Source organism: Notamacropus eugenii, chromosome 6, assembly GCF_028372415.1.
Source record: "Notamacropus eugenii isolate mMacEug1 chromosome 6, mMacEug1.pri_v2, whole genome shotgun sequence".
In the NCBI taxonomy this organism is placed as follows: domain Eukaryota; kingdom Metazoa; phylum Chordata; class Mammalia; order Diprotodontia; family Macropodidae; genus Notamacropus; species Notamacropus eugenii.
The window spans coordinates 47,598,463-47,623,699 of record NC_092877.1 but is presented as its reverse complement, the minus strand read 5'-3'; the positions used below and the strand labels follow the sequence as shown (position 1 = coordinate 47,623,699).

Below are 25,237 nucleotides of genomic sequence, written 5' to 3'. Positions count from 1 at the left end.
CTGTGGATTTTGAGTCATCGAGTCAACAAACATTTATCAGGTGCTTACTCTTGTACCAAGATCAATGCTAGGCACTGGCAGTACCAATATAAACAGAAAAGAAGATAGGACCTGCCCTCAGAAAGCTTACATTAGAATAGGAGAAAACAACACATAAGAAGGGGGAGAGGTGGCAGATGAAGGAAGAGAGAGAGGTATTGTGGAAAAAGAAATCCAGAGAGTCAAGAACAGAGCCTAGAGAGAAATAAAGGAGGGAACATGGCAGGCCTGGGCACATTCCTTAAAATGGAGGTTCCTGCAGGAACTGACCAGTTAGAGGAAGGAGGTGCAGGGACAGTGTGATCTTGCAGAGTGAGAAGGAGTGAATATCAGGAAATAGAGCCTAAAGTCAATGAAATTTAGGACATGAAAATAACATAAAAAATAATTAAGGCAAATTCAGTTAATTGTTACCATGTATAGGGGATACACCCAGGGATGGATATATTTTTAGGTTCCAGACTCTTTTGACAGTCTGGTGAAGCCAATGCACTCCTTTTTAGAATAAGGTTTTTAAATGATTGGAAGTACTGTAAACTTTCAGTCAGAGGCAAATGAAAAATTAAAATAAAGATGTAATTTTGCTTCCCTTCCAGCTTCACAGATCCCCTGACATCTCTCCATAGGCAGAGAGGTGACAGGAGAGAGAACAACTAGATATGGAGTCAGAAGGGGTCCGTGGGCTCCAGATTAAGACCCTCTGCTGTGTGGCTCATATGTGGGTGATACTATTCACCTCTGGTAACTTCCTATTTTAACTAATTAATCTTCCTAATTATGTGCTAATTGTTTATTTGTTTTTTACCCTCTAAATGTAAGTGCCCTGGGTCCAAGCACAGGTCCGTCCCTAGTTAGCTGGTTCTGACTGAGGTAACACGTCACTGGTACAACGGGGCAAGAAACCAGATGTCCTAGCTCTCAGTGTTCTTGTCTAACGGTTACACCGCTTGTGCTCCTAGATAAACTGACACCAGGACTCCCCAAGTGCTCTCTGCTCCTCTTCCGATTCCCATAGACAATAAGCTCCCTGAAGACAGGATCCAAGTCTTTCCCTTCTCTAGGCTCCCACATGGCTGGGCACATAATAGGACTCAATTATTATCCACGCAGTTCAGCTCAATTCTACAGGTTCTGTTCTAGAGACTGAGAAAGGCCCTTTAATAAAAAACGGCAGAACTGACAAACTCTCCTCCAAGTTCCTTATCATGTGAAGTAAGTTCGTTATTCTTCCCAGATGCCAAAGAACCCTTGCTATTTGTGAGGCTCTGATTACAGGACAACCCACCAGATTAGCCCTCTTAGGTAATACTTGTCTTTGCAAAACACATGAGTCAGTGATCTTTGGGGTAAATAATTGAACAGCAAGCCTGGTGCCCATTGGGTGCTGTTAGGAGGAGGGAGGGATTAGATTGGCCCCCACGTGCTGGCACAGTCTGAAAGGCCAGGACCACTTTATGGCCAATGGAAGACAATGCCCTAGTCGTCCTCCCCAGAGATTCACTCCCCATGGTGCTGCAGTCAATCCTCCTTCCCTCCATTTCTGAGGGGCTAATTCAGGCTAGAACGTTAGCCTTTCATTCTCCCCAGGTAAGAAGAACTCAGTCTGTGCTTTCCTTCTTTTTTAAAGGTGCATAAGTAAAAGAGCGAAGTAGCAAAAGGGGGAAAAAATGGATTTTGAGTCTGGTTCTACTTACTGCCTCCAGGGGCAAGTGTCTTAACTTTGGGAGACTGCGTATCCTCACCTGTAAAATGGGGGTGGGCAGTTGAACTGAAGGACTCCTAACATCTCAGCCAGATCTAAATTTCAGGAATACCTGGAAAGATTTATATGAGCTGATACGAAGTGAGATGCACTATGTACAAAGTAGCAGCAATATTGTAAGGTCAGTTGTGACTGACTTAGCTGTTCTCAGCACTACAGTGATCCAAGACAACTCTGAAGGACTTAGGATGAAAGCTGCTAACCGTCTCCAGAGACAGACCGGTCGGTATATGAAGGCAGATTGAAGCATACTTTTTTAACTCTAATTTTTCTTGAGTTAGTTTGTTTGTTTTTGGTATATGTTTTCGTTCACAACGCTACTATTATTGAAATGTTTTACATGACTACACATGTATAAAAACCTATATTGAATTGCTTGCCTTCTCAATGAAGGCGTGTGAGGAGGGAGGAAGGGAGAGAATTTGGAACTCAGAATTTTAAGAACAAATGCTAAAAATTGTTTTTGTCTGTAACTGGGGGAAAATAAAATACTAAATTAAATTTCGGGATGCAAGGGGAATGTGGCTAAGTCTCCCATTGCCTGCTCTTGTGCCTACAAGAGACACATTCCTCCTTCTCTAGTCTTTGATTCTATCCTATCTTCCCAATCTTGGCATTTTCCTTTTGTCTATTTTAAATGGCACCAAAAAAAATTAAAAGCTTGGCATCATTTTAACTAAAGGTTAGATGCTGAAAATTAAAATTGAGAGATGGGGAGTATTAATCAGAAAAATGTCCCCGCTTTCACACTTAACACCAACACCCTTCCCCCCCCCCCCCCCTCGCCACCTTCTTTCCCTTCACTATAACTATTCTAAATTACAACTGATCAAGAAACTGTGCTGGGTGTGCTCCGAGAGGCAGCAGTGTCTAGTCCCTTGCACATCCCCTGGCATGAACAGGTTCACACTGGTTGAGTTGTTAGGAACCCGAACTGGACAAGACACCTGTGGCGTGGGGCTAACACCAAACATCTTATTAACAAGGAAGACTGAAGTATTACTAGAACATGGAATTCAATATTTTGTGTTAACAATGAAGAAAAAACCTGGATATATTTTTCTCCTGGGTGCATGTAGGACAAGGTAGATTCCTTTTATATGGGGAAGAGAGGGGCTACTATGATTTTTTATTTTTTTGACATTCATTTTTTAATTTTGAGTGCCAAATGCTCTCCCACCTGCCCTCCCCAACCCAACTGAAAAGACAAGCAATACGAAACACATTACAGTGAAGCCATGCAAAACCTATTTCTCTGTAAGCTGTGTTGCCCATCCCTCCCTCCCCCCAAAAGCAAGAAAAATAAAGCAACTATGATTTTTAATCAAACTGAGGTCTGAGCACTGGACATGGAGTCAAGATGACCCACGTTCAAATCTGGCTTCATACACTTACCTTCAATGTGACCCTGGGCAAGTTACTTAACCTCTTTCTGCCTCAGTTTCCTCAGCTGTAAAATGGGAACCTACCTCCCAGAGTTGTTGTGAGGATTAAATGAGATAATATTTGTAAAGTGCTTGGCACATAATCAGTGATTCATAAAAGCTTGTTCCCTTCCTAAAACCTTTATGGAAATGTCAGCTATCATCCTCACAATCATAAGGAATGCTAACTTTCCCTGCAATCCCAGTAATGAGGCAAGAAAAGATGCACTGCGGGTAGATTTGAATTTTTAAACCGTGGAACTTTTTTAAAGTGTTGCTTCCATTCCATATGAGCTTGCAGAGTACCTTTCCTCCTAAAGGCCAGAGGCTGCAAAGAACTTTAACCTCAAAATGTTGTGCTCACTCCAGGCAGGTCCCGTTAAGGGGTGTGTGCTTCTTATCACATTCAAACACAGAAGAAACACAGCTTGGTGTTGTAGTGTTGTAGGAGGATATTTGTAGAACAAGGTGATTCCCTCCCATTTTGGGAAGCGTTTTACAGCATTTCAAAAATGCTTAAAATCTAATCTAGCCTAGAAATCTGATTTGATCTAAAATCTAGGCTAAAATTGCTTAATGAGGTTGGGGCCTTTGGCAGCAGATACAATATTCCACCCATGTGCGTGATTTATAACACTGACTTTTGCTCACTGAATCCCAGCAGTTCAGAGGTGGCATCTAGGCCATCATACCTGCACACAAGCAGGGATGCTGTCAGTCTCTGCTTGAACACTGCTACTGATAGGGAACTCATTACCTTACCCCTGCTTTTTAGAGAGAGTTCTATTTGTCAGATCAAGCTAAAAGAGAAAAGGTGAAAAAGGGAAGGGAACAAGCCATTTATTAAACACTTACTATGTGCCAGACGCTACGCTTGGTGTTTTACAAAAATTATCTCATTTGATTCTCACAACAGTTCTGAGAGGTAGATGCCATTATTATCCCCATTTTACAATTGAGGAAACTGAGGCAAACAGATTAAGTGACTCACCCAGGGGCATACAGCAAGCAGGTATCTCAGGTCTTCTTGATTTCCGGTCCGGTGTTCTATCCACTATGCCACTTAGTGGCTACCCATTGCTCTGACTTCTGCCCTTTAGGGGCAAGTAGAACAAACTTAAATCTTTACCTAGATAACTTGAAGACGGTTTTCTATTTAAGCAAGGAGGTTCCAACACTTAAAGCAGTGTGGCCTTGGATAAATCACTGAAAAACCACTTTGAGCCTCAGTTTTCTCATCTGTAATATGGAGATAACACCCCTCCCTTAGAGAGCTCTAGAAAGGAAAACTACTACTTAAAGCATTATAGAAACAGGAACTATTCTCACTGTGAGTTTTTTTTTCCCACAATAAATTTTGTTACTGTGGTTCACACATGGGAAAACACTCTCTTGGGGCTGTCATTTGGAAAGTTCTTAGAAACCAATTTCCCTTAAGGTGTTAGTACCCAATTGCATTAACGGTTTCAAGCCATTCATCTTTGTTCTAATATTTAATAAATGAGTGGTGTTCAGAAGTACCTTTCTTCCTAGAAATATATGTATTTTAAAATGGGATGAGGGTATAATCCAAAGGAATGGCAATAGTTTGCAATTACAGGGTCCTGAGAGTCAAAAGGGACCTGGGAGGTCACCCAGTCCAACTTTTCACCCAGTGCAACTCCAACAAGTATTCAGATGGCCTCTGCTTAAATAATTCCCATGTTGGAATGCTTACTACTTTAAAAAAACTAAAATTTTATTTTTTCCAATGACGAGGAAAAATAACTTACATTTGTTTTTTTTTAAAGTTTGAGTTTTAAATTTTCTCCCTCCCTTCTCTTTCCCCATATGATATAGATTATACATATGCAGTCATACAAAACATTTTCATATAAGCCATGTTATGAAAAACACACAGACCAGAAAAAACCTAGAAAATAAAGAAAGCAAAAAAAAAAGGTAAGCTTCAGTCTCCATTCAGATTCCATCAATTCTTTCTCCAAAAAGAATTTCATTTTTCATCCTAACTCAGCCTGATTGCTGAGAATGGCTGTCACTCACAGCTTATCATCATTCAGCATTGCTGTTATGATGTACAGTGTTATCCTGGTTCTGCTCACTTCACATTGCGTCAGAAGTTTAGTACTTCTTGAGGCAGTCTTTTCTATTTTTGGACAATTTTAATTCTTTCTCTTTAGCTGAAATTTAGCTCTGTAACATAACTAGGATAAACTTGAGGGGAATATCCCAAGGTCTCTTCCCATTCCTACCCCTGTTGAAAGCTTATGCTTGCCCCAGGCACAAAAATTGCTATTTATGGCTCTATCATACTTATACTTCCATCCAGAGCTCTTAATTCTGCCCTCTAATACCAAACAGAACCAGCCCAAACCCCTCCCATGATAGTCCTTTAAGTACTTGAAGAAAGCTACTATGTGTTACCCTAATACCTCTTTTGTTCCCTGCATCTTTTTTCCCCAATCTAAGCACCCACAATTTTAGCAATCAGTTATAGTCCATTTTGGTCTCTAGTTCTTTCCCCATAGACCAGAGGACCATAGATTTGGAGCTGGAATGGACCTTGGAGGTCACCCCATCCAAACCGTTCATTTTACAGATGAGGAAACTGAGGCCCAAAGAAGTTACCTGACTTAATCAAACTCACAGAGGTCTTACAGGGATTTGAACCTATGTTGTTTAACTAAAAATCCAGCATTTTCCTCATTGTGATCAGTTGCATCAGTTAACATATGGACAACTGCCCAACAATTAGAGCTTTATGGAAGTCCCCTATACCCGATATGCCCTGACCCCCACATTTTCCTCTTAGTTTCTATGGATTTCTCTAAGATGCAGCTCAAATCCCACCTTCTGCAAGAGACGTCTTCTAGTCCCCCAATTCCTAATGTCTTCTTCCCCTTTTAAATGACCCTGATCCACTCTACACAGAGTTTATTTTATATCTAATTATCTATCCCTATATTCTTATCTATGTATACAGATGTAGATGTAGAGAACTAGATATCTACATGTTTTCTCCCTCATTAGAACGCACGATCCTTGAGAAAAGAGGTCTTGGGATGTTTTGCCTTTCTTTGTATCCCCAGAACTTAAGCTGTATTTGCTTGTATAGTACCTAGCACCTAATTAGAATTCTGGCCTAGTATCAGGAAGTCTCTTCTTCCTGAGTTCAAATCTGGCTTCAGACACTCACTAACTGTGTGACCCTGGGCAAGTCACTTAACCCTGTTTGCCTCAGCTTCCTCATCTGTAAAATAAGCTGGAGAAAGAAATGGCAAAACACTCTAGTATCTTTGCCAAGAAAACCCCAAAAGGAGTTGTAAAGAGTCAGACACAACTGAAAACACAATTCACAATAACAACAAATGTGTGTTTTACTGACTGACAAAAAGGTAATGGACTGTCTTGAGAGACAGTGGGTTCTTTCTCATGGAGTTCTTCACCAAAAAAAAAGGGTTACAATTTTTTTATATTTTGACAACTGTATTTCAACATAATCGATTTCCTTTGTAATCCTACAAATTTCATTTTATGCATTTAAAGACATGATTCTGAGAAGGCATTGCCAGACTGCCAGAGGGGTCCCAGATACACAAAATGGTTAAGAACCCCTGGCCTAAGTGGCTTCTGATGTCCCTTTGAACTCTGAGATTCTGGGAAGTCACACATGCCCTAAGCCTCAGTCTCTTTGTAAAATGGAGATGATGATGATGGTGGTGGTGGTGGTAGTGGTTGTGGTGGTGATGGTGATGGTGATAATGTTATTTGCAAAGCCTACCTCACAGAACTGCAGTGAGAAAATTACTTTAAAGCACTCAAGAAATGGGAATTACTACTATTACATTCCCTCTGCCCTAGTATTTGGGGAATGGAGTATGTGTGGATGGGGGTGGAGGGGTACATGGATGGGTGTGAGTGTGTGAGTGTACCTACAAGCTGTTTGAACCAGAGAAAGGCAATCAATAAAGGAGGTGGGGGTCTGGTGATGGTGGAATAAGAAGAATTCTGAACTGTGCCAGGGAGACTTCCTGCAGAACCATGAGTTGTCACTACCATTATCATGACACTAAAGGACATCCCAGATCAAACACACAGATAAGGTGACTCCTCTCCTTTGGTCTCCAAAGGCCACGACATGCTCTATGGTCCTGTGAAAACCGGCACTTAGCCTGATGCCCGACTGACAGCATAAAAAGTGTTTATTGACCAACTGACTGGGATGTGAATGAGTTATTGTTGAAAGCAAGTTAGGGTATGCTAGGAAGAAACACTAGAAGGTGTGGGCCACTTAATTTTCATTAGTTATATTTCACTCTCAGACAAAGAATTAAAAAGTGTGGTGAACTTTTACCATATGGTCATACTGCACTCCTGAGACGTGACCTCATCCATGTCTAAGCCTGACTCTGTCTGGGCTCTATCATTCATTCACCACAGCTCTCTCTAGAATCTCCATATCATGAATCCAGAGGATCAGGGTTTCTAGGAGACAGTGACAGCAGAGATGGCGAAGCAGGACCTTTCTAAATGTCAGTAACACTGCCAGAAGGACCTCAGAGCCCATATAGTCAAACCTGTATCTGACCAGGAATCCCTATGACAACATCTCTTACAAGGGGTCATCCAGGCTTCTCTTAAAGACCCCCAGCAAAGGAGAAGGATAACCTCTTGAGAGAGTAGCCCGTTCTACTTTTGTTGCTGTCATTTGGTTGTTTCAGTCGGGTCTGACTCTGTGACCCCATTTGGGGTTTCCTTAGCAAAGATACTGGAGTGGTTTGTCATTTCCTCCTGTAGCTCATTTTACAGATAGGGAAACTGAGGCAAACAAGGTTAAGTGCCTTGCCCAGGGTAACACAGCTATTAAGTGTCTGAGGCGGAATTTGAACTCGAAGAGGAATCTCTCTATCCACTGTGCCACGTAGCTCCTTTTAAGGGACATTCCATTCCATTTGGGGATAGCTCCAATTTTTATTCTTCCTAAGTCTTCTCTTCTTCCAACTAACCAGCCCCTAGTTCCTCTAATCAATCCTCATCTGCCATGATCTTGAGGACCCTTTACCATCATGGCCATCCTTCAGCTTATTTTTTGGTTATTTCATTGCTTTCGGGAACTCCCAATGAGGAATTCCCTCCACAACAAAGTCACACATGTTGTATAATTTGTCATCTCAGAGAGGTGCCTGGGCTTCTGAGAGGTTAAGTGATTTTTCCAGACTCCCACAGCCACCATAGGTCAGAGAACTTGAACTCAGGACTTTCTGACCCCAAAGCCAGCCTGCCATCAGTTACACCACACTGCCTCTCCCAGGTGGTCACAGTTCTTCCTAAACTGAAGTGAACATAATATTCCCTATGAGGGTTGATCAGTAAAGGATATGGCCAATATGACTGTCAATGCAGTTTAATATCATAATAAAAACTCTTTTGGTTGAAATATCATACTCGACTTAAATTGAGCCTAAATCTTTCTCAGGCCAGCAGTTAGCTGGGTACCTCTCCTCTACATTATACTTACCAAGCCAACTTTTTGAATCCAATATAAACCTTTATATTTATCCATACTGAATTTCACCTTCTTGTATTTAGCCCAAAAGAATAGCCTGTTAGGAGATTCTTGGATCCTGACTTTGTCATCTCGCATGATAGTTAATCCTCTTGGATTTATGTTATCTGCAAATCTGATAAGATGCCATCTCTGTCTTTGTTGAGGTTATTAATCAAATGTTTAATAAGGGGAGATCTCTGGAGGACTCTAGGGAAGGACCCCCCCCCCAAGTGACATCAGCCCATTAATGGCTGACTCATCAAGTCAGGATATTAACCAGTTCTGAATCCAACCCAGGGATGCTTAACCTGTGATCCACAGAAAAATATCAGGAACTCTGGGAACTTGGATGGGAAAAAAAATTACATCTTTATTTTGACCAATTTGTAAATGAAATTTAGCATTTCCTTTAATTATTTAAAAACACGATTCTGAGAAAGGGTCCATAGGCTTCCCCAGACTGCCAAAGGGGCCCAGGACACAAAAAGATTAAGAGCCCCTACTCTCTCCATATCAGCTACAAAAACAGCATGAAAGAACTATGGTTCCAAGAAGCTGTAGCATGTGCAGTGGCCACACCCCTGTAAAACGGTCTTGGTAGACAAGCTAAAGCAGGTTGAGGGGAACTGATAAGCTTCAGACTTGTTTGGTGAATTAAGCAGAGGTCTTCTCCAAGCATGTGAAGACTTCCCCTAGCAGAATGGGTGGATGGGAACAATATGTTCCAATGGCCACTAAAGATGACTGAAGCAGGCATTGTAGCATCGTTAGAGCTTGGTCAGAAATTGAAGACCCCAAGGTCATCCAGTGCATTCCAAGCCACCTGATGACTCTGGAAGAGAGAGTGAGGCTGATGACTTTGCACAACTCTGCCTCACTTTAATTTACTCAAGAGTCAAGACATCACCCAGTGATGTCACTGGTCCTCTTGGAAAACAAAAGACAGACAACTCCTACTGAAATCTAAGTAAACTGTAGCGACAGCGTTTCCCTGATTTGCCCATCTAGTATTCCTAGACATCTCTCTCCTTACCATGCCTGTACTTTTGGGAATTGTACCAGTTGTTATTGTATAAACACCCCCAAAAGAATTAGCTTCCTTATGCACAAATCTGGTCATGTCAGTCCTCTGACCTTTGAACCTCAGTTTCCTCATTTGTCCACTAGAGATAATAATAATATACTACCTTATTCAATCAGTCAATTAATCCATCAGCAAGCATTTTTTTACTTACTAAGTGTTTGCTATGTGCCCAGCATTGAGTTGAGCTCTGGGGCTAAAAAGACAGAAATGAAAACTTTGCATGGTTGTAGTGAACAAAGTGCTTTGGAAATCTTGCAGCACTAGGGAAGTGTGTGTGTGTGTGTGTGTGTGTGTGTGTGTGTGTGTGTGTTAATGAGTTTATTCAGGCTTCTTAGTCTCTCCAAATTCAAGGCTCTAGAGGCAGCTAAGTGACTCAGAGGATAAGTCAGGAGCCCCTGAGTTCAAATCCAGCCTCGGACACTTACTAGCTGTGGGACCTTGGGCAAATCACTTAACCTCTGTTTGCCTCAGTTTCCTCATCTGTAAAACGAGCTGGAGAAAGAAATGGCAAACCGCTCCAGTATCTTTGCCAAAACCCCATGGAGATTATGGTCCACAAGGGTCACAAAAAATCAGACATGACTGAACAACAAACCATTTGATCCCTCCCTGTCTTTCCAACCTAGTCTCCCGCTCCTCAAATTCTACGCTCTAGCCAAACTGCACAATTCTTTCCAGTCCTTCAAAGATGTGTCATTTCCCACCTCTGTGACTTTTCTCTCTCCATTCCTCAGGCAAGGAATACTCTGTCCCACTCTTTGCCTGCTAAATTCTTACCAAGCACTTCAAACCCCATCTCAATGACTTCTGTCTCCATGAAGCTTTCCTTGATTTCCTGTTACTAATAACCTTCCTTTGAGACTGCACACAGCACTCTACTTTCACCCCTACCATGCAATGTTTTGTATCATCAATGTTTGTTTATGTTCTTTCCCTCCCAAGCTAAGTGCCATGGGGGCTGGGATTGTGTCTTATGGCAATACCTCCTCTTCCTCAGCTGGGAGCATGGTCCCCTGCATTCATCAGGTGTTGGATGTTTGTATGTTGAAATGAATTTTTCTTGTTTAAATTTAACACAGTTACTACTGAATGTTGAAGCAGGAAGGGGGTGGAGACTAACAAGTCCCAGATTTCCTAGGGTTCCCAAAGAACCCAGCTGTTCTTTGGCAATGTGAATAAGGTTTTCATGAGAAAAATCCTTTCTAAGATATTAGCTGAAATCACAATTCAATTAAATATTTATTATTATGACTTCTGGCCAAGATAACTGCCTGAACAGAGGCAGATGACCCGGCTCCCTCATGACTACGTTAGCAAAAACATATTTGCACCAGACTGAATAATGATCAAGAAATCCCATGAGAAACTACAATAATTGGCTTCTTCCACCCCTGAAATGCACAAAAAAAAGTTAGGCAGAAATATGTAGACAGTAAAAAAAGAGGCCAACAACTAGGCCAGGAGCAGCACAGGCAAACAAACCATGTGGTCAGGAAACCCAGTGTTGAGGAGCTTGGGACCCCTAGGAACCCGGAGCTACCAAAGAGGCTCAAACACAGACAGCCTAGGCCCAAGGGCTCCATGGTCTCTATTCACTGGGTCCTAAGACTCCAGAAAGCGACCTAAAGATACAGCACTTCGTATACCAAAGATCAGGGGACAAGGCCTAAGCCTAGGAGTCAGGCGGTTAGCCCAGAAATGCAGGGGACCTAAGGCAAAAACGGACAGGGCCAACCACCCAGCTTCAAAGTGTAGCAGGATACAGAGCATGGCCTTGACACCAAGATTCTGCTCAGGAACTAAAGCCAAAGGTTAAGAACATCAAACACAATGTCAACTGTTATCAAACATGATTATAGGCCTACAGGTGTCCCAAAACCTCTGCTCCCAAAAGGAATCAGTAATTTGATAACAACTACAAATGGTGATTCAGTGGAAATGATGGTGTTTCCACCAGGACTACATGAACACTTAGAAGAAAAGGAGGAGATTTTAAAGAATTACATAAACACTCTGGAGGAAAAGGAACAAGTAACTTAGAAGAGCAAGTGGAAAACGTTATCCAAGTTACAGACTGCTTAAAAACCAGAACAGACCAAACAGAAATGAATGATTTCATTTTTAGCAAGAAATATTTGAATGAAATCCAAAGATTGGAAAAAAAAGGAAAAAAATTTAAAATATTTGGCATCAAAACAACTGTTTGAATTGTTTTAACGTAATTGGGGGGAAAATTAAATATATTTTTTAAAAAAGGAAAACCTAGACACTCTACTTTGACAAATCATATATGAAAACTACTCAGATCTATTTGAAGCAAAGGGCAAAGGAAAGACAAGAAGGAAAGAACCTCTAAAGGAAAAGTCCTAGGAATATCAGGGCCAAAATCCAAAGCTTCCACATTAAAGAAAAAAATAGTGTAATCAACCAGATACAAACAATTACAGGTTAAGGAATTACGGTCAGTATCTCATCTTGGAATACGATATTCCAAGAAGCTTAGAGTGATGCTTATAACCAAGTGTAACTTTCCCAGCAAAGATCACAATCAGCCTTGGAGAAGAAAAAGGGAGTGGCAGGGATAGACTTTTAATGGAACAGTGGACTTCCAAGCAAGGAATGATCTAAAGAGACTTCCAAGTTCTTCAAGAGAAGACTTTTCTTTTCTTTTTTTTTAATTTTGCTTACTTTATTTGTTTTCAGTGTTCTACAATCACTTCCATATAACTTAGATTTTTTTCCCCTCCTTCCCCTTCCTTTCCCCCTCTCTCCCCCCTCCCTCCCTGAGACAGCATACAATTTTATATAGGTTCTACACATACATTCCTATTAAATACATCTTTACCTTAGTCATGTTGCATAGAAGAATTAAAATGAATGGGAGAAATCATAAAACAAACCAAAACATAATACAAAAGAAAATGATCTGCTACATTCTGTGATCAAATTCCATAGTTCTTTCTCTGTATGTGGAAGGCATTTTGCCTTAAGAGACCATTGGGAATTTTTTAAGCCCTTGCCTTGCAATGAAGTTCTAAGTCTACCAGAAAAAGTCCTCTTACACTGTGGTCGTTGCTGTGTACAAAGTTCTCCTGGTTCTGTTCCTTTCACTCAGCATCAGTTCATATAAGTCTTTCCAGGCCTAAGAGAGGACTTCTCTGATAAAAAGACCTGAGATGAGTTGGGACTTTGAAATATAAACACAAGAGTCAAGAGAAATCTAGAAAGGTAAACTTATTTGAGAAATTGGAAGGGGCCGTGCGATGATGTGTGCTAACATTCTAATGGGGAGAAGGACCAAGTGCCATTTCAGAAACTTAATATCTTCAAAGGGTATTGATGGAATTAAACAAGAAAAACAGAGGACCTGGGGGTAAATTCATTCTATTTTGGGGGTTAACCTTTCTACAAAAATTTCTATACTTGTGAGGAAAGGAGGAAGAAAGTGATGGAACTTGCTTTTTCTCATACTTGGGGTCCATGAGAAGATATGTATGATAATAATAATATCTACATATTATAATAATAATATATAGCTAGCATTTATATCGCTCTTTAAGGCTTGTTGAGCACTTTACAAATATCTCATTTTGATTCTCACAACCACCATGAGAGGCAGGTGCTATTATTATTCCCATTTTACATAGGAGGAAACTAAGGCAGACAGTGTTTAAGTGACTTGCTCAGGGTCACAAAGACAGGAATTATCTGAGGTTGGTTTACAACATGTTCACTGCACCACCTGGTTTCCTCTTGTTTGACTATACAAACATGGAGGAGGGATGGGTGAGTCAACATGAAGTGAAGCGCATTTTTATCTGAAGCAAAGGAGGGCTGAACACACACACAAGCACACATACACAAACAGTATGGTGTAGAAACACACAAGCCAACAGGGAAATAATCTGGAATGGGAGGTGTTAAGAAAGAGAATGAAAACAATACCAAGGTGAGGGAGGGGATTGCTGTAAATAAAATAAGGGTCTTGATACTGAAAACATGGTTCAAAGGGGAAAAAAATAAAAGTAAAGAACTAGAATCTAAGAGATTGTCCATCAGACGGGGAACGGCTGCACATATTGTGATATATTAATATAATGGAATATTATTACACCATAAGATGATGAAACAGATGATTTCAGAGAATCCTTGGGTAGTATGAACTGTAAGAACTCTGACCAACCAGGTCTCCAGAGGACCTACGTATGGTGAAGAGTGCTACCCATCTCCTGGAATAGTAATTATGGACACACACAAGGTGTACAAGGAGACATGCATTTTTGGACAGGGCCATGGTTCAGAATTATTTTGCTTGACTATGCTTATTTGTTAAAAGAGGTTTTCTCAGTTTTTAATCGGGGAGGAAGAGGTTAGGAAGAGGTTTGTTCAGTTGTGCCTGACTCCTTGTGACCCCATTTGTGGTTTTCAGGGCAAAGATACTGGAGTGGTTTGCCATTTCTTTTTGCAGCTCATTTTGCAAATGAGGAAAATGAAGCAAACAGGGTTAAGTGACTTGCCGAGGGTCACAAAGCCAGTGTCTGAGATCAGATTTGAACTTCAGAAAGATGAATCTTTCTGACTTCAGACATGGCACTCTATCCACTATGCCATTTAGAAAAAGAAATAAATATATGCCCAAAAAAGAAGGGCCATTGAAACTTTTTTTTTTTAATGTTCAGAAGGAAACAGAAGGAAGTTTTAAGGAAACATAGAGAAGAGGGACAGTTTTGAAAGTGATGTATGGAATTATTGTGCACTTTTTAAAAAGTGGCTACACAAATTGTGTTACATTAATATAATGGAATATTATTACACTATAAGAAATGACAAAAGATGATGAAACTGCAGTTCAGAGAGGGACGTGACTTGCCTAATGTCACATAGGTAGTTAGCACTTAAGTGGGGCCTGAAACTCAAGTCTTCTGATGCCAAGAATAGCAAAGAACATACTTCATCCTACAGCCTTTCAGTTAACCCAGAATTCAACTCTCATCCAAGACTTTGCTATCTCTTTTAGCCTTATGGCATCTGGAAATTTTATAAACATCCAATCCAAGTCATTGATAAAATGTCCAGTGATATCATATGAAGCACAGACATCTGAGACACTTTACCAGTAGATATCAAATCATTAGTTGATTATTCTTTAGGTGTTCCATGTCCCAAGGTTCCCTAGACTAGCACTAATCAGATTCATAAATATGATGTCAGCTCCTAGCTCAATTGGTGTGTGAAACACTGATTTGGACCAAGGGTTCTTAACCTCTTTTGTGCCTCAGTTGATCTGTGGATGCCTATGGATCCAACCTAAGAAAAATGTTTGGGTTTTTAAAAATATTTTATTTTATTATTTTAAAAACAATTTTTAACATTTTTTTAAAATTTTGACTTCTAAATTATCTCCCTCCCTCTCCTCCCCTCTTCCTGAGGCAGTAGTAGACAATTTAATATAGGTTATCCATGTGCAATAATGTTTCTAAGTGCATATACTAAAACACATAAGAATACAAAGAAAATTGATTACATTGAAATACAGTTATCAAAATGTTTTAAAAACATAAGCTTATGGACCCCAGGTTAAGAACTTTAATCTAAATTAATTTTTTTCATTTTATAGAGGAGGAAAAAATAGTTGAAGAGAGGGAAAGAAGAGCTTGCTTGACATCACACAGCTAGTAATTGACAAAGCCAAGACTAGGACCCTGATCTCTTGACCATCAATAAATCATACTTTGTTTTGAAAGTATGAATCAGGGAAAAAAAACCTGAGACCAATGAGAATGTTTACTGCAATGGTAACACATGACGGGCAAGCTGGCTGGCAAGGCAGTCCTCTCTAATTAAGTCTGTGCTCTGTCTACATAGAATTAATGTTCTTGGAAGCTGGGAACTGCTCTGTGGAGACAACGCCAGAGATTTGGGGTGAGTGTGTCAGTACAAGGCATCAATTTGGTGTTGAGAGCAATGACGAAGTTAGGAAGGTGATGGCTAAGAAATTCCCTCTCCCCCATCCTTCCCACAAAACATAACAAAAAATAGAAGAGAAGACACACTCAGGGGATCAGGGAGAGGCTGAGAAGTACTGAGAAGCAGATGGAGAATGAAGCTAGTGCAGGGAAAGACTGTGAGATCAGCATCCACCTGGAAGCTGCCTCCTAGGGGAGGTTTTCAACAATAATGGGCTTAAAGTATTGAAAAGCAAAAATCCTGGAGGTCTGTGTGTGACAAGAAAGGAAAGGAAATTCGCAATAATGATAGAAGTGTTGGAACTGGAGTCAAAGAACCTAAATTCATTTCCCAGTCCTACCACTTATGGGGTGACCTCACAAGTCACTTCCTTTTTCTATGTCTCAGTTTCTTCATCTGCTAAGAAAAAACAAAGAGGTTGTACTAAATATCTAGGTAGCACTCTACTCACTGCACCACCTGGCTGCCCACAAATGGTGGGTGAGTCCAAAAATGGCCTGTGATCTGAAAATATAAGTGATGCAAAAACCTATGTTTTACATGATTACACACGTACAACCTATATCAGATTGCTTACCATCTCAGGGAGGAGAGAAGGAGGGAGGAAATTTGGAACTCAAAACTTAAAAAAAAAGAATGTTAAAAATTGTTTTTATATGTCATTTGGAGAAAATAAAATATTAAAAAAAAAACCTATTAGTGGCAAGTGTGTAATTCTGTAAGTGATGCACAAATACTATGCTATCCAAAAGGGCAGAGGACAAGCAGGGCACTGTTGGAATTGCTGTGTTAATTTGGATCTATACTTTTTAAAAAAGCTATAAGAAATAGATGCATAGTTTCACATATAATATTTTTTGAATCCATTGTCTGTGGGCACGTTTGTTTGTGATTGTCAAGTTCATAATAAAAAATGTTTAAGCGCTATATAAACTACGTAAACAGACACAAAGATATTTATAAAGTGTCAACTTCATGCAAGTCACTGTCCCAAATGCTGGAGATAGAAACTTAAATGTGGAAATAATCCAATGCCTACCTTCAAGAAGCTTATGTTGTATGGGGAGGAATGCTACATGTATATGTATGTCCATCCAGTTATTCGGTGTAAATTTAAGAGGGAAGGAACTAGAAACCTGCAGAAGGGGGAAGGTAAGAGGCAGAAGGGATGGGTATCAGGAAAGACCTCATGTAGATAGCAGCTACAAAAATGTGCTTTAAAGGACCCTGGGGATCTATGTGGTATGTAAAGAATGTGAGACTGAAAATTAAGTGTCTAAATCAGAGGTTCCCAAACTCATTTGACCTACAGCCCCCTTTTAAAAAAAAAATTACTCAGTGCCCCCCTTTAGTAGTATCTTTGAACGTTGAGTCATTTCAAAAAAATCTAAGATTCTTTTTTAAATGATGGATCTTAAATTTAATAATTTATTGTAAATTTGTGGTTTTCCTACATTGAAATTTTGATGATGTGATATTGTGTCATGTAACTGTATAGTATCATATTACAAACAAGACATTAACCACATATATTTCTGCCAGTGCATGCTGGACTTCCTGACAATGCACAACACGTTCACCTACCAACACCTGCTTGTCAAGATTTGTCAGCGAACTTGACCACTAATCAGTTATAACTTGCATTTTGTGTATTTGGAAAATAATGTTCTCACTATGACTTTAACTCTGTTACACAACAGAAGAAACATATACCAATGGTTTTTCAAATTTTTCTTCTCTTCTTTTCTTTCCTTATGCTTCCACCACCCCCTTATTTTTATTCAATGCCCTGCAACTGCAGCCAAGGCTGGATTGTTCTAGTGCCCTCCAGGGAGCAATATTGCCAACTTTGGGAACCCATGGTAAATGAAACACCACCTTCTCCCTTTTATAAAAATAAAAGAATAAGAGAACAGGAACCTTGGACTGGGACATCTGGGAGGAGCTGAAGTCTCCTAAAGTTGGCAGCAGCAGTGCTTCTGGCTGACACTTGTTTCTTTCTCATGCAGGTGCACCTGTGGACAGTATGAATGCTTCCGAGATGGATGAGCAGGCTGGGCTGGAGAGGGCAGATCCTGGGCTGCAGATTCCAATCCTCATCCAGAGACAAGCTCCATCTCAGAAGAGCCTTCGAGAGATGGCAAAAGCCAAACTGAGGAGGAACTGCTCCCTGACCCCGGCAAGGCTGAAAGATGCTGTTCTGGGTTTCTTTCCTGTGATAGGCTGGCTTCCTAAGTACCGCTTCAGAGAATACATTGTGGGTGACATCATGTCCGGTCTCGTCATTGGGGTCATCTTGGTCCCTCAAGCCATTGCCTATTCCCTGCTTGCAGGTCTGAAGCCCATTTACAGCCTCTATACATCCTTCTTCGCCAATATCATCTACTTCCTAATGGGCACATCCCGGCACGTGTCTGTGGGCATCTTCAGCCTGCTCTGCCTTATGGTGGGTCAAGTGGTAGACAGAGAATTACAGCTGGCTGGGTTTGACCTAAATGAAGACATCTTCCCCGTTGACAGAAATGGCAGCAACAGAACCTTCCCAGCTTCTGACCTGCCTCTGGGGGGCATGGGTCCAGAATGTGGGAAGGAATGTTACGCGATCAGCATTGCCACGGCCTTGACTTTCCTGGCGGGGGTCTATCAGGTAAGATTCCCAGTCCAACAAAAAGACTCCCTCCCACTGAATCAAATCCTTTCTTGCTTGGGAACACTTTACTGACATAACTTTCAAGAACCCAGAATCACCTTCAGAGCATAATAAGGCATTAGAAAAAAGGATGACCATTTATCTACTCTTACAAAGTTTTTTTCATAACTATTATGTCATTTGATGTTCCCCAAAGCCCCATTTTTTAGAAGTGGAAACTGATGCTCAGAGAGATGCAATCACATGCCCAGAGTTTCATAGCTAGTAAGTGGCAGAGCCCAAGACTACTAATGAATGAAAACAAAGATTTGTTTTTCTGCCTCTAACAGTTCACTCCCTTTACTAACTGTTTGATTCTAGGCAAGTCTCTTGAGGTCTCAGTTTCTTCATCTGTAAAATGAGAGAATTGGTCTAAATGATGTTAAAGGTCCTTTCAGTTCTAAAACTATAATCTTTTTATAAAATTTATTTATTTATTTTTAGTTTTCAGCATTCACTTTGATAAGATTTTGAGTTCTAAACTTCTCCTCTCTCCCTTCCCCAAGACAGAATACAGTTGATATTGGTCACACATGTGCAAGCATATTAAATATATTTCCATTATTAGTCATGTAAAACTATAATCTTTACCATAGCTTCAGTTTCCCTCTCTGTAAAATGAGGGAGAGAACTGGACTAGGCTGGGAGTTCTTAAGCTTTTTTCCACATCAGGTGCCCCCTTGGGCCATCTGGCAAAACCTCTGGACCCCTTCTCAGAATCAGGTTTTTAAAAAATAGTGTCTATATATTTTATTATGTTTTTGTTTATTTTCTTAAATATTCCCAAATTACTTTTAAAAATTTTTTTTCTTTTTTTGTATTTTTCAGAATTATTTTTTTCAATCACATTGAATGGAACGCTTAATTTCATTTGGAAGTTCATGAAAATAAAGATGTAATTTTTTTCCACCCAAGTTCATGACCTCCCTAAAATTTATCCCCACACCCTTTAGAGGTCTGTGGACCCCAGGTTCAGGTTTCTGAGATCCCTTCCTGCTCTGACACTTTGCAAGTCTGTGGTTTTATTACAGGCTCAATATCAGCAGGAGAGGATAAGACTGTGCTGGGCTTTTCCTTGGTTTATCTCTGAGATAAGGGAGACATAAAAAGATAACCACAAATGTTGGGCAGCATATGACTTCCTGATATCTGCCAGGTACAAACAGTGAGCTCTCGGGGAGCTCAGCCCACAAAGGAAGGAGGCGTGAAGGGTAGATGACATTTTGCCGAGTAAGAGTGTCAAAACAAACCCCCAGCACTCCTAGCAATACTGGCATCAGTGATAGTGCCAACAGCAGCCACATCAGACTTTCCTCACAAAAGGGATGGTATTCTTTAGAATAATGGTGCCAAGATTACGATTCCATTTACCAAGGAGGAAACTAAGGTCCAGAGAAATGAACAGACCTGCCCTGCACTGGTACATGACAGAGCCAAGATTCAGACACAGCTCTCCCATCCAAGACTGGGAAACATCAGGAAGGAGCACAAATGTGGAATCAGGAATTAATGAAGAACTATCTACTCCAGGGGTGGGGAGCCTGCAACCTCCAGGACACATGTGTGGCCCTCTAGGTCCTCAAGTGCAGCCCTTTGACTGAATCCAGACTTCACATCTGTTTAGATTCAATCAAAAGGCCATACTTGAGGACCTAGAGGGCCACAAGTGGCCTCAAGTCCAAAGGTTCCCCACCTCTGAATTTCTACTCCTTGGACAGCAAGCAGAGTAGCCTGGCTGTACCATAAGGGCAATAATTTTTTTAAAACAGATTTTTAAAAATCGATTTATTTTGCTTTTACATCACCTAAATTTCCCTGTATTCCACGACTTTCCTCCTCCTACAGAAAGCCATTCCTTTAGACAAAGAATGTTTTTCAAGAAAAAGAAGGGAAAAAAATCATCAAAAATTTCTCAATGTGGCAAAAAAAAAAAAAAAGATCCGATACCGAATGCAATATTCCACACCCCATGGGCACAATATTAATAGGGAAAATTATTCTCTTGTTAGTAATAATAGTGCCCAGAAGGCAGTATTGGGCCCCAGGAGTGTATTTGTTAAGAGGAAAGTCAGCTTGGTGTAATGAAGAAATTGTATGGCCAGGGAGTCAGGAGACAAGGCATCCAATCCTGACCCTGTCACTAACTCTCTATGTGAACCTGGGCAAAGCAATTTCACAACTCTTAGCTTCAGGCCACCCTTATAAAAACTAAGAGAACACAGCATTTCAGAAAAAGGATTAGAATGCAGGTCCCTCCTAATTCCAAGTCCCTCAACCTTTCTATGATGATATGTGAAGTTTTTCTTTCTACTGTCACATGTGAAATTTTTCAGTTGCATCAACCCAAAACAGACTGTCTTAAATCAACAGAATCCATGTTGGGGCTGTCATTTGTATCAATGCAGGGAAAACCCACATTGATAAAACCATGGATCACTGAAAGTGGGAAAGTATGGCTTAAAACCAATGTCTGGGTTACCTTCCTGATTAAAGTTCCTGTAAGTCTTGATGGGGACCTTTTAGATATAAACCCTTTCCCCTCTTTGATGTTTTCCACCTCTACACATGTAATCGATCCACTGTAGATTCATGCCTTCACTGAAAGGAATGCCTCTTTAATGGTGAAATTTCAGGAATGGTGAAATGCTGCTAGGGGGAGACATTGTTTCAAACGCTGACTCACTAAATGACCTTGGACAAGCCTGTTCCTTCTCTGGACCTCCATCTTCTTAACTATAAAATGGAAGGGTTGAACTGTATGGTCTCCGGGGTCCTTTCAAGTTCCACATTCTGTATTCAAAAGCAGAAGTGCCAAAAGTCAGCCAGCAACATCTTAAGTGTGGCCCAAACCATATTAAAATATAATGAGAAGTATTTCACAAAACATAAAAATTTAATAAAACATTGATAACATTACATTTTAAAGCAAAGTCCATATGTGGCCTGCAGGGATCCTTATATACGTTGTTGACCCCTATTTGTGTTTGAATATGTGTAGTTCTAGATTCACTATTTGCTCCTAAATTTTTCACCTGCCATTTTCCCCACCCCACTAACAATCCATATTCTGTTTCTAGGTTCTCATGGGACTTTTTCGGCTTGGTTTTGTCTCCACATATCTCTCACAACCTCTTCTGGATGGCTTTGCAACTGGGGCTTCCTTAACGATCTTAACTTCCCAAGTCAAATACCTGTTTGGAATAAAGATTCCCCGTCACCAGGGATATGGCATGTTCCTCACCACATGGGTGAACATCATTCAAAACATCACCCAGGCAAACATTTGCGATGTCATCACCAGTGCCATCTGCTTAACAGTGCTGGTGACAGCCAAGGAGCTAATGGACAGGTATAAGAAAAAGATGAAGATTCCTCTCCCCACAGAGCTAGTCATCATCATCACTGCCACTCTGGTGTCTCACTTTGGGAATCTCCATGAGCGATATGGCTCTAGCATTTCTGGAGACATTCCAACCGGTTTCATTCCACCCAAGGCACCCAACTTTGGACTCATGCACCGTGTAGCACTAGACGCGGTTCCCATAGCCGTCATTGGGTTTGCCTTCACGGTCTCACTGTCTGAGATGTTTGCCAAGGACTATGGCTACACCATCAAGGCCAACCAAGAGATGTTTGCGGTTGGCTTCTGCAACATAATCCCATCTTTCTTCTATTCCTTCACTACCAGTGCAGCCTTGGCTAAAAGCCTAGTCAAGACCTCCACAGGGTGCCACACCCAAGTGTCCAGTGTGGTTAGTGCCACCGTGGTATTGTTGGTGCTGCTGTTCCTGGCTCCACTGTTCTACTCCTTACAGAAATCCGTCCTAGCCTGCATCATCATCGTCAGCTTGAAGGGAGCTCTGTGGAAGTTCAGAGATGTGCCCAGGCAGTACCAGGTGAACAAAATGGATGCCTTGATATGGTGCGTCACCATGACCTCTTGTGCCCTCATCAGCACTGAAATTGGGCTCCTGGTGGGTATCCTCTTCTCCATGTTCTGTGTCGTGGGCCGCACACAGCATCCACGTGTGGCCTTGCTCGGCCAGATTGAGAATACCATTTTCTACGAGGACAGCAAACAATACGAAAACCTTCTCCCTGTCCCCAAGATCAAGATATTTCGGTTTGAGGCCCCCCTGTACTATGCAAACAAGGACTTCTTCCTACAATCTCTCTACAAGATGACAGGCCTAGACCCCTCATTAGAAGCAGCAAAGAAGAAAAAGTGTGAGAGGGGGAAGTCTACTGTGGATGGGAGGCATGTGGAAAAGGGAGTCCTTAGAGAACTGGGCCAAGGGGACACGACCTGTCACCTGGTCCCTAAACAAGGTGAATTTCACACCATCATCATCGACTGCTCCTCAGTGCTATTCCTAGACACTGCTGGTGTTAGCACACTGAAAAATGTACGGAAAGATTACAGGGTCATGAACATTGCCATCCTCCTCGCAGGCTGCAACCCATCCGTGACAGACTCTCTGAAGAGAGGGGGCTTCTTTGGTAACGAAGACCCCAGCGTGAAGGAATTACTGTTCTACAGCGTGCACGGGGCAGTGCAGTTTGTCCGGGCCAGGGAGCGAATGATGGACTCCACCGTTTAGGGCTCAGACCCCCCGATGGCTCCTAAGGGCCAGCCACAGAGCCTTAGGAGGGCCGGAGGCAGCCTGGAATCCCTGCTTTGGAAGCAAACACTGTTGAGAGTCCAAATTCTGTCACTGTTACAGGCTGAGGAGCCTTGCATTGGCCTTCTCTGAGCCTCTGATCATTTCAATGGTCCTTTCTAGCTATCAATCCTATGATCCTAGAAATGTTCATTTTTAGAAAAAAATTATTCTAACCATTATTGAACATCTACTTTCTATTATCTAAAAAGAACAAAAGCCTGAGGTCTGTCAGCTTGGGGTTTTCCCTCCTGGGTTAGAGATACTGAGGAAGAGGAGGTGCTAAGGTCTGAAAAACTGTCACAGAAAGATACCACACCCAAGTGCGCCTTACAGATACACTGTGCATCTGCACATAGCACTGTCTGTCCTGGGCCAACCCAGGCCCAGGTCTCTGAACAGTAGGTGATCAATAAATGCCTGTTGAATGCTTGGGTTGAACTAGAAAGAGTCCGTTCCAACTCAGCAATTTTGTGATTCTATGGATGCCACATTGTAGTTATCTGTGTGCTTTTATAATGGGTAGTAGTTTCCTTGTCTTGGGGAGGGCAAAGTACTCAAAAGTACAAATGCTTCCCCTTCCCCCACCTATGTCCACATACTCATAAACTTCAAAAAGCTCTTGTCCTTCTCACAGACAGCCCTTGCACTTTGCTCTCTCCTTGACATACCCACATATGACACCCCCATACATGTAGCCTCACCCTACTCACCTCTTCCTGTCATAACACACCCACCCCTCTCCACACACTTTTGTGGTGTCATTGGCAGCGGGTATAGAGGAAAGAGCGCTAGACTTTCAATCAAGAGATCTGGGTGCAAATTCCTGTTCTCACAATTACTAAACAGGCAACCTTGGGCAGGCTGCTTTAACTCTCTGGGCATCGATCGGTTTGTTAACCTGGATAATGGGGAGAGTGATACTCACAAAGTCTACCTCACAAGGCTGTTGTGGGGGAAGTGCTTTGTAAACCTTAAAATGTCACTATAATTATTAGAGGTGATAGGCGAAGTACTGAGCTACACAGATGGATCAGACTTCTATTGGCTTAAGAAGCAACCCAGTCAAAGCAATAAAATCTGAAGGAAAGCTAAAAGTTTTCCTCTTTCATACGTTCTTGAAACTAGAGTTTCTCTCCATTTTTATCTATCTATAGTCAATGCTGGAGGGCATGAGAGGGGGCTCCTCCTAACAGTCTATTGGCTATAGCCTTCCGGGGCCTGTATCTCAACTGCCCGGTCTCCCTAAATTAGTGCTCCCACCCCTCCCACCATGATTAGGAAGGAAGGGAGAACTTCAGACTCAAGATAAGGCGGCATTTGGCAAAATAGGTCTCCAGTATCTCCCTCTGCTTCTAACTCTTTGTCCCATTCTCTATTAAGTTACACACACACACACACACACACACACACACACACACACACACACATATACACACACACACACACACACGCACACACACACACACACATATACACACACACACACACACACACACATACGCACACACACACACACACACACACGCACACACACACACACACGCACACACACACACACACACTGTATGTGTTATAATTGATAAAATGTATGGCAGTAACCTTCTCTGAAGCATCTGCATTCACTATCACTTTAAGTAGGACCCACACCCTCTGATGAGGAGTTTGGGCAGTGTGGGGAACCTGAGACCCTGAGACTACCTGTGGGTGGCCCTTTGACTGGATCCAAACTTCATGGAACAACTCTCCTTAATAAAAGGATTTGGTCTGTAAAATTTGGACTGAGTCAAAAGGCCATACCCAAGGACCTAGAAGGCCACAGGTGGCCTCAAGGCTGCAGGTTCCCCATCCCTGGGCAGGGATTGATTGCTTCCAAAAAATTATTCCATCCAAATAAGTGATTTGAAGACCAGAAAACCTTCAAGGCTCAAAGGAATGAATTTCAGGGCAGCCAGGTAGTGCAGTGGATAGAGCACAAGCACTGGAGACCTAAGTTCAAATTTGTCTTCAAACCCTTATTAGCTGTATGACCCTGGGCAAGTAAGTCACTTAATCTCAAATGC

General features: G+C 41.5%; 2 protein-coding genes across 7 annotated transcripts in view; one reads left to right on the top strand and one right to left on the bottom strand.

Moving 5' to 3' along the window:
• Positions 1-25,237, bottom strand: part of IDUA (alpha-L-iduronidase) — a 68,506-nt gene that overhangs the window by 34,388 nt on the left and 8,881 nt on the right. The gene's annotated exons all lie outside the window — the stretch shown is intronic.
• On the top strand, positions 1,473-23,665 carry SLC26A1 (solute carrier family 26 member 1). 2 transcript variants are annotated; one of them, XM_072619909.1, is made up of 4 exons: positions 1,473-1,626; positions 15,723-15,779; positions 17,834-18,471; positions 21,591-23,665. In XM_072619909.1, exons 2-4 carry the CDS (start codon positions 15,728-15,730, stop codon positions 23,112-23,114), a joined length of 2,214 nt encoding a protein of 737 aa, XP_072476010.1. In that variant the 5' UTR covers positions 1,473-1,626; positions 15,723-15,727; the 3' UTR covers positions 23,115-23,665. The 2 variants fall into 2 exon arrangements, with proteins under 2 accessions (XP_072476010.1, XP_072476012.1); XM_072619911.1 differs by lacking the exon at positions 15,723-15,779.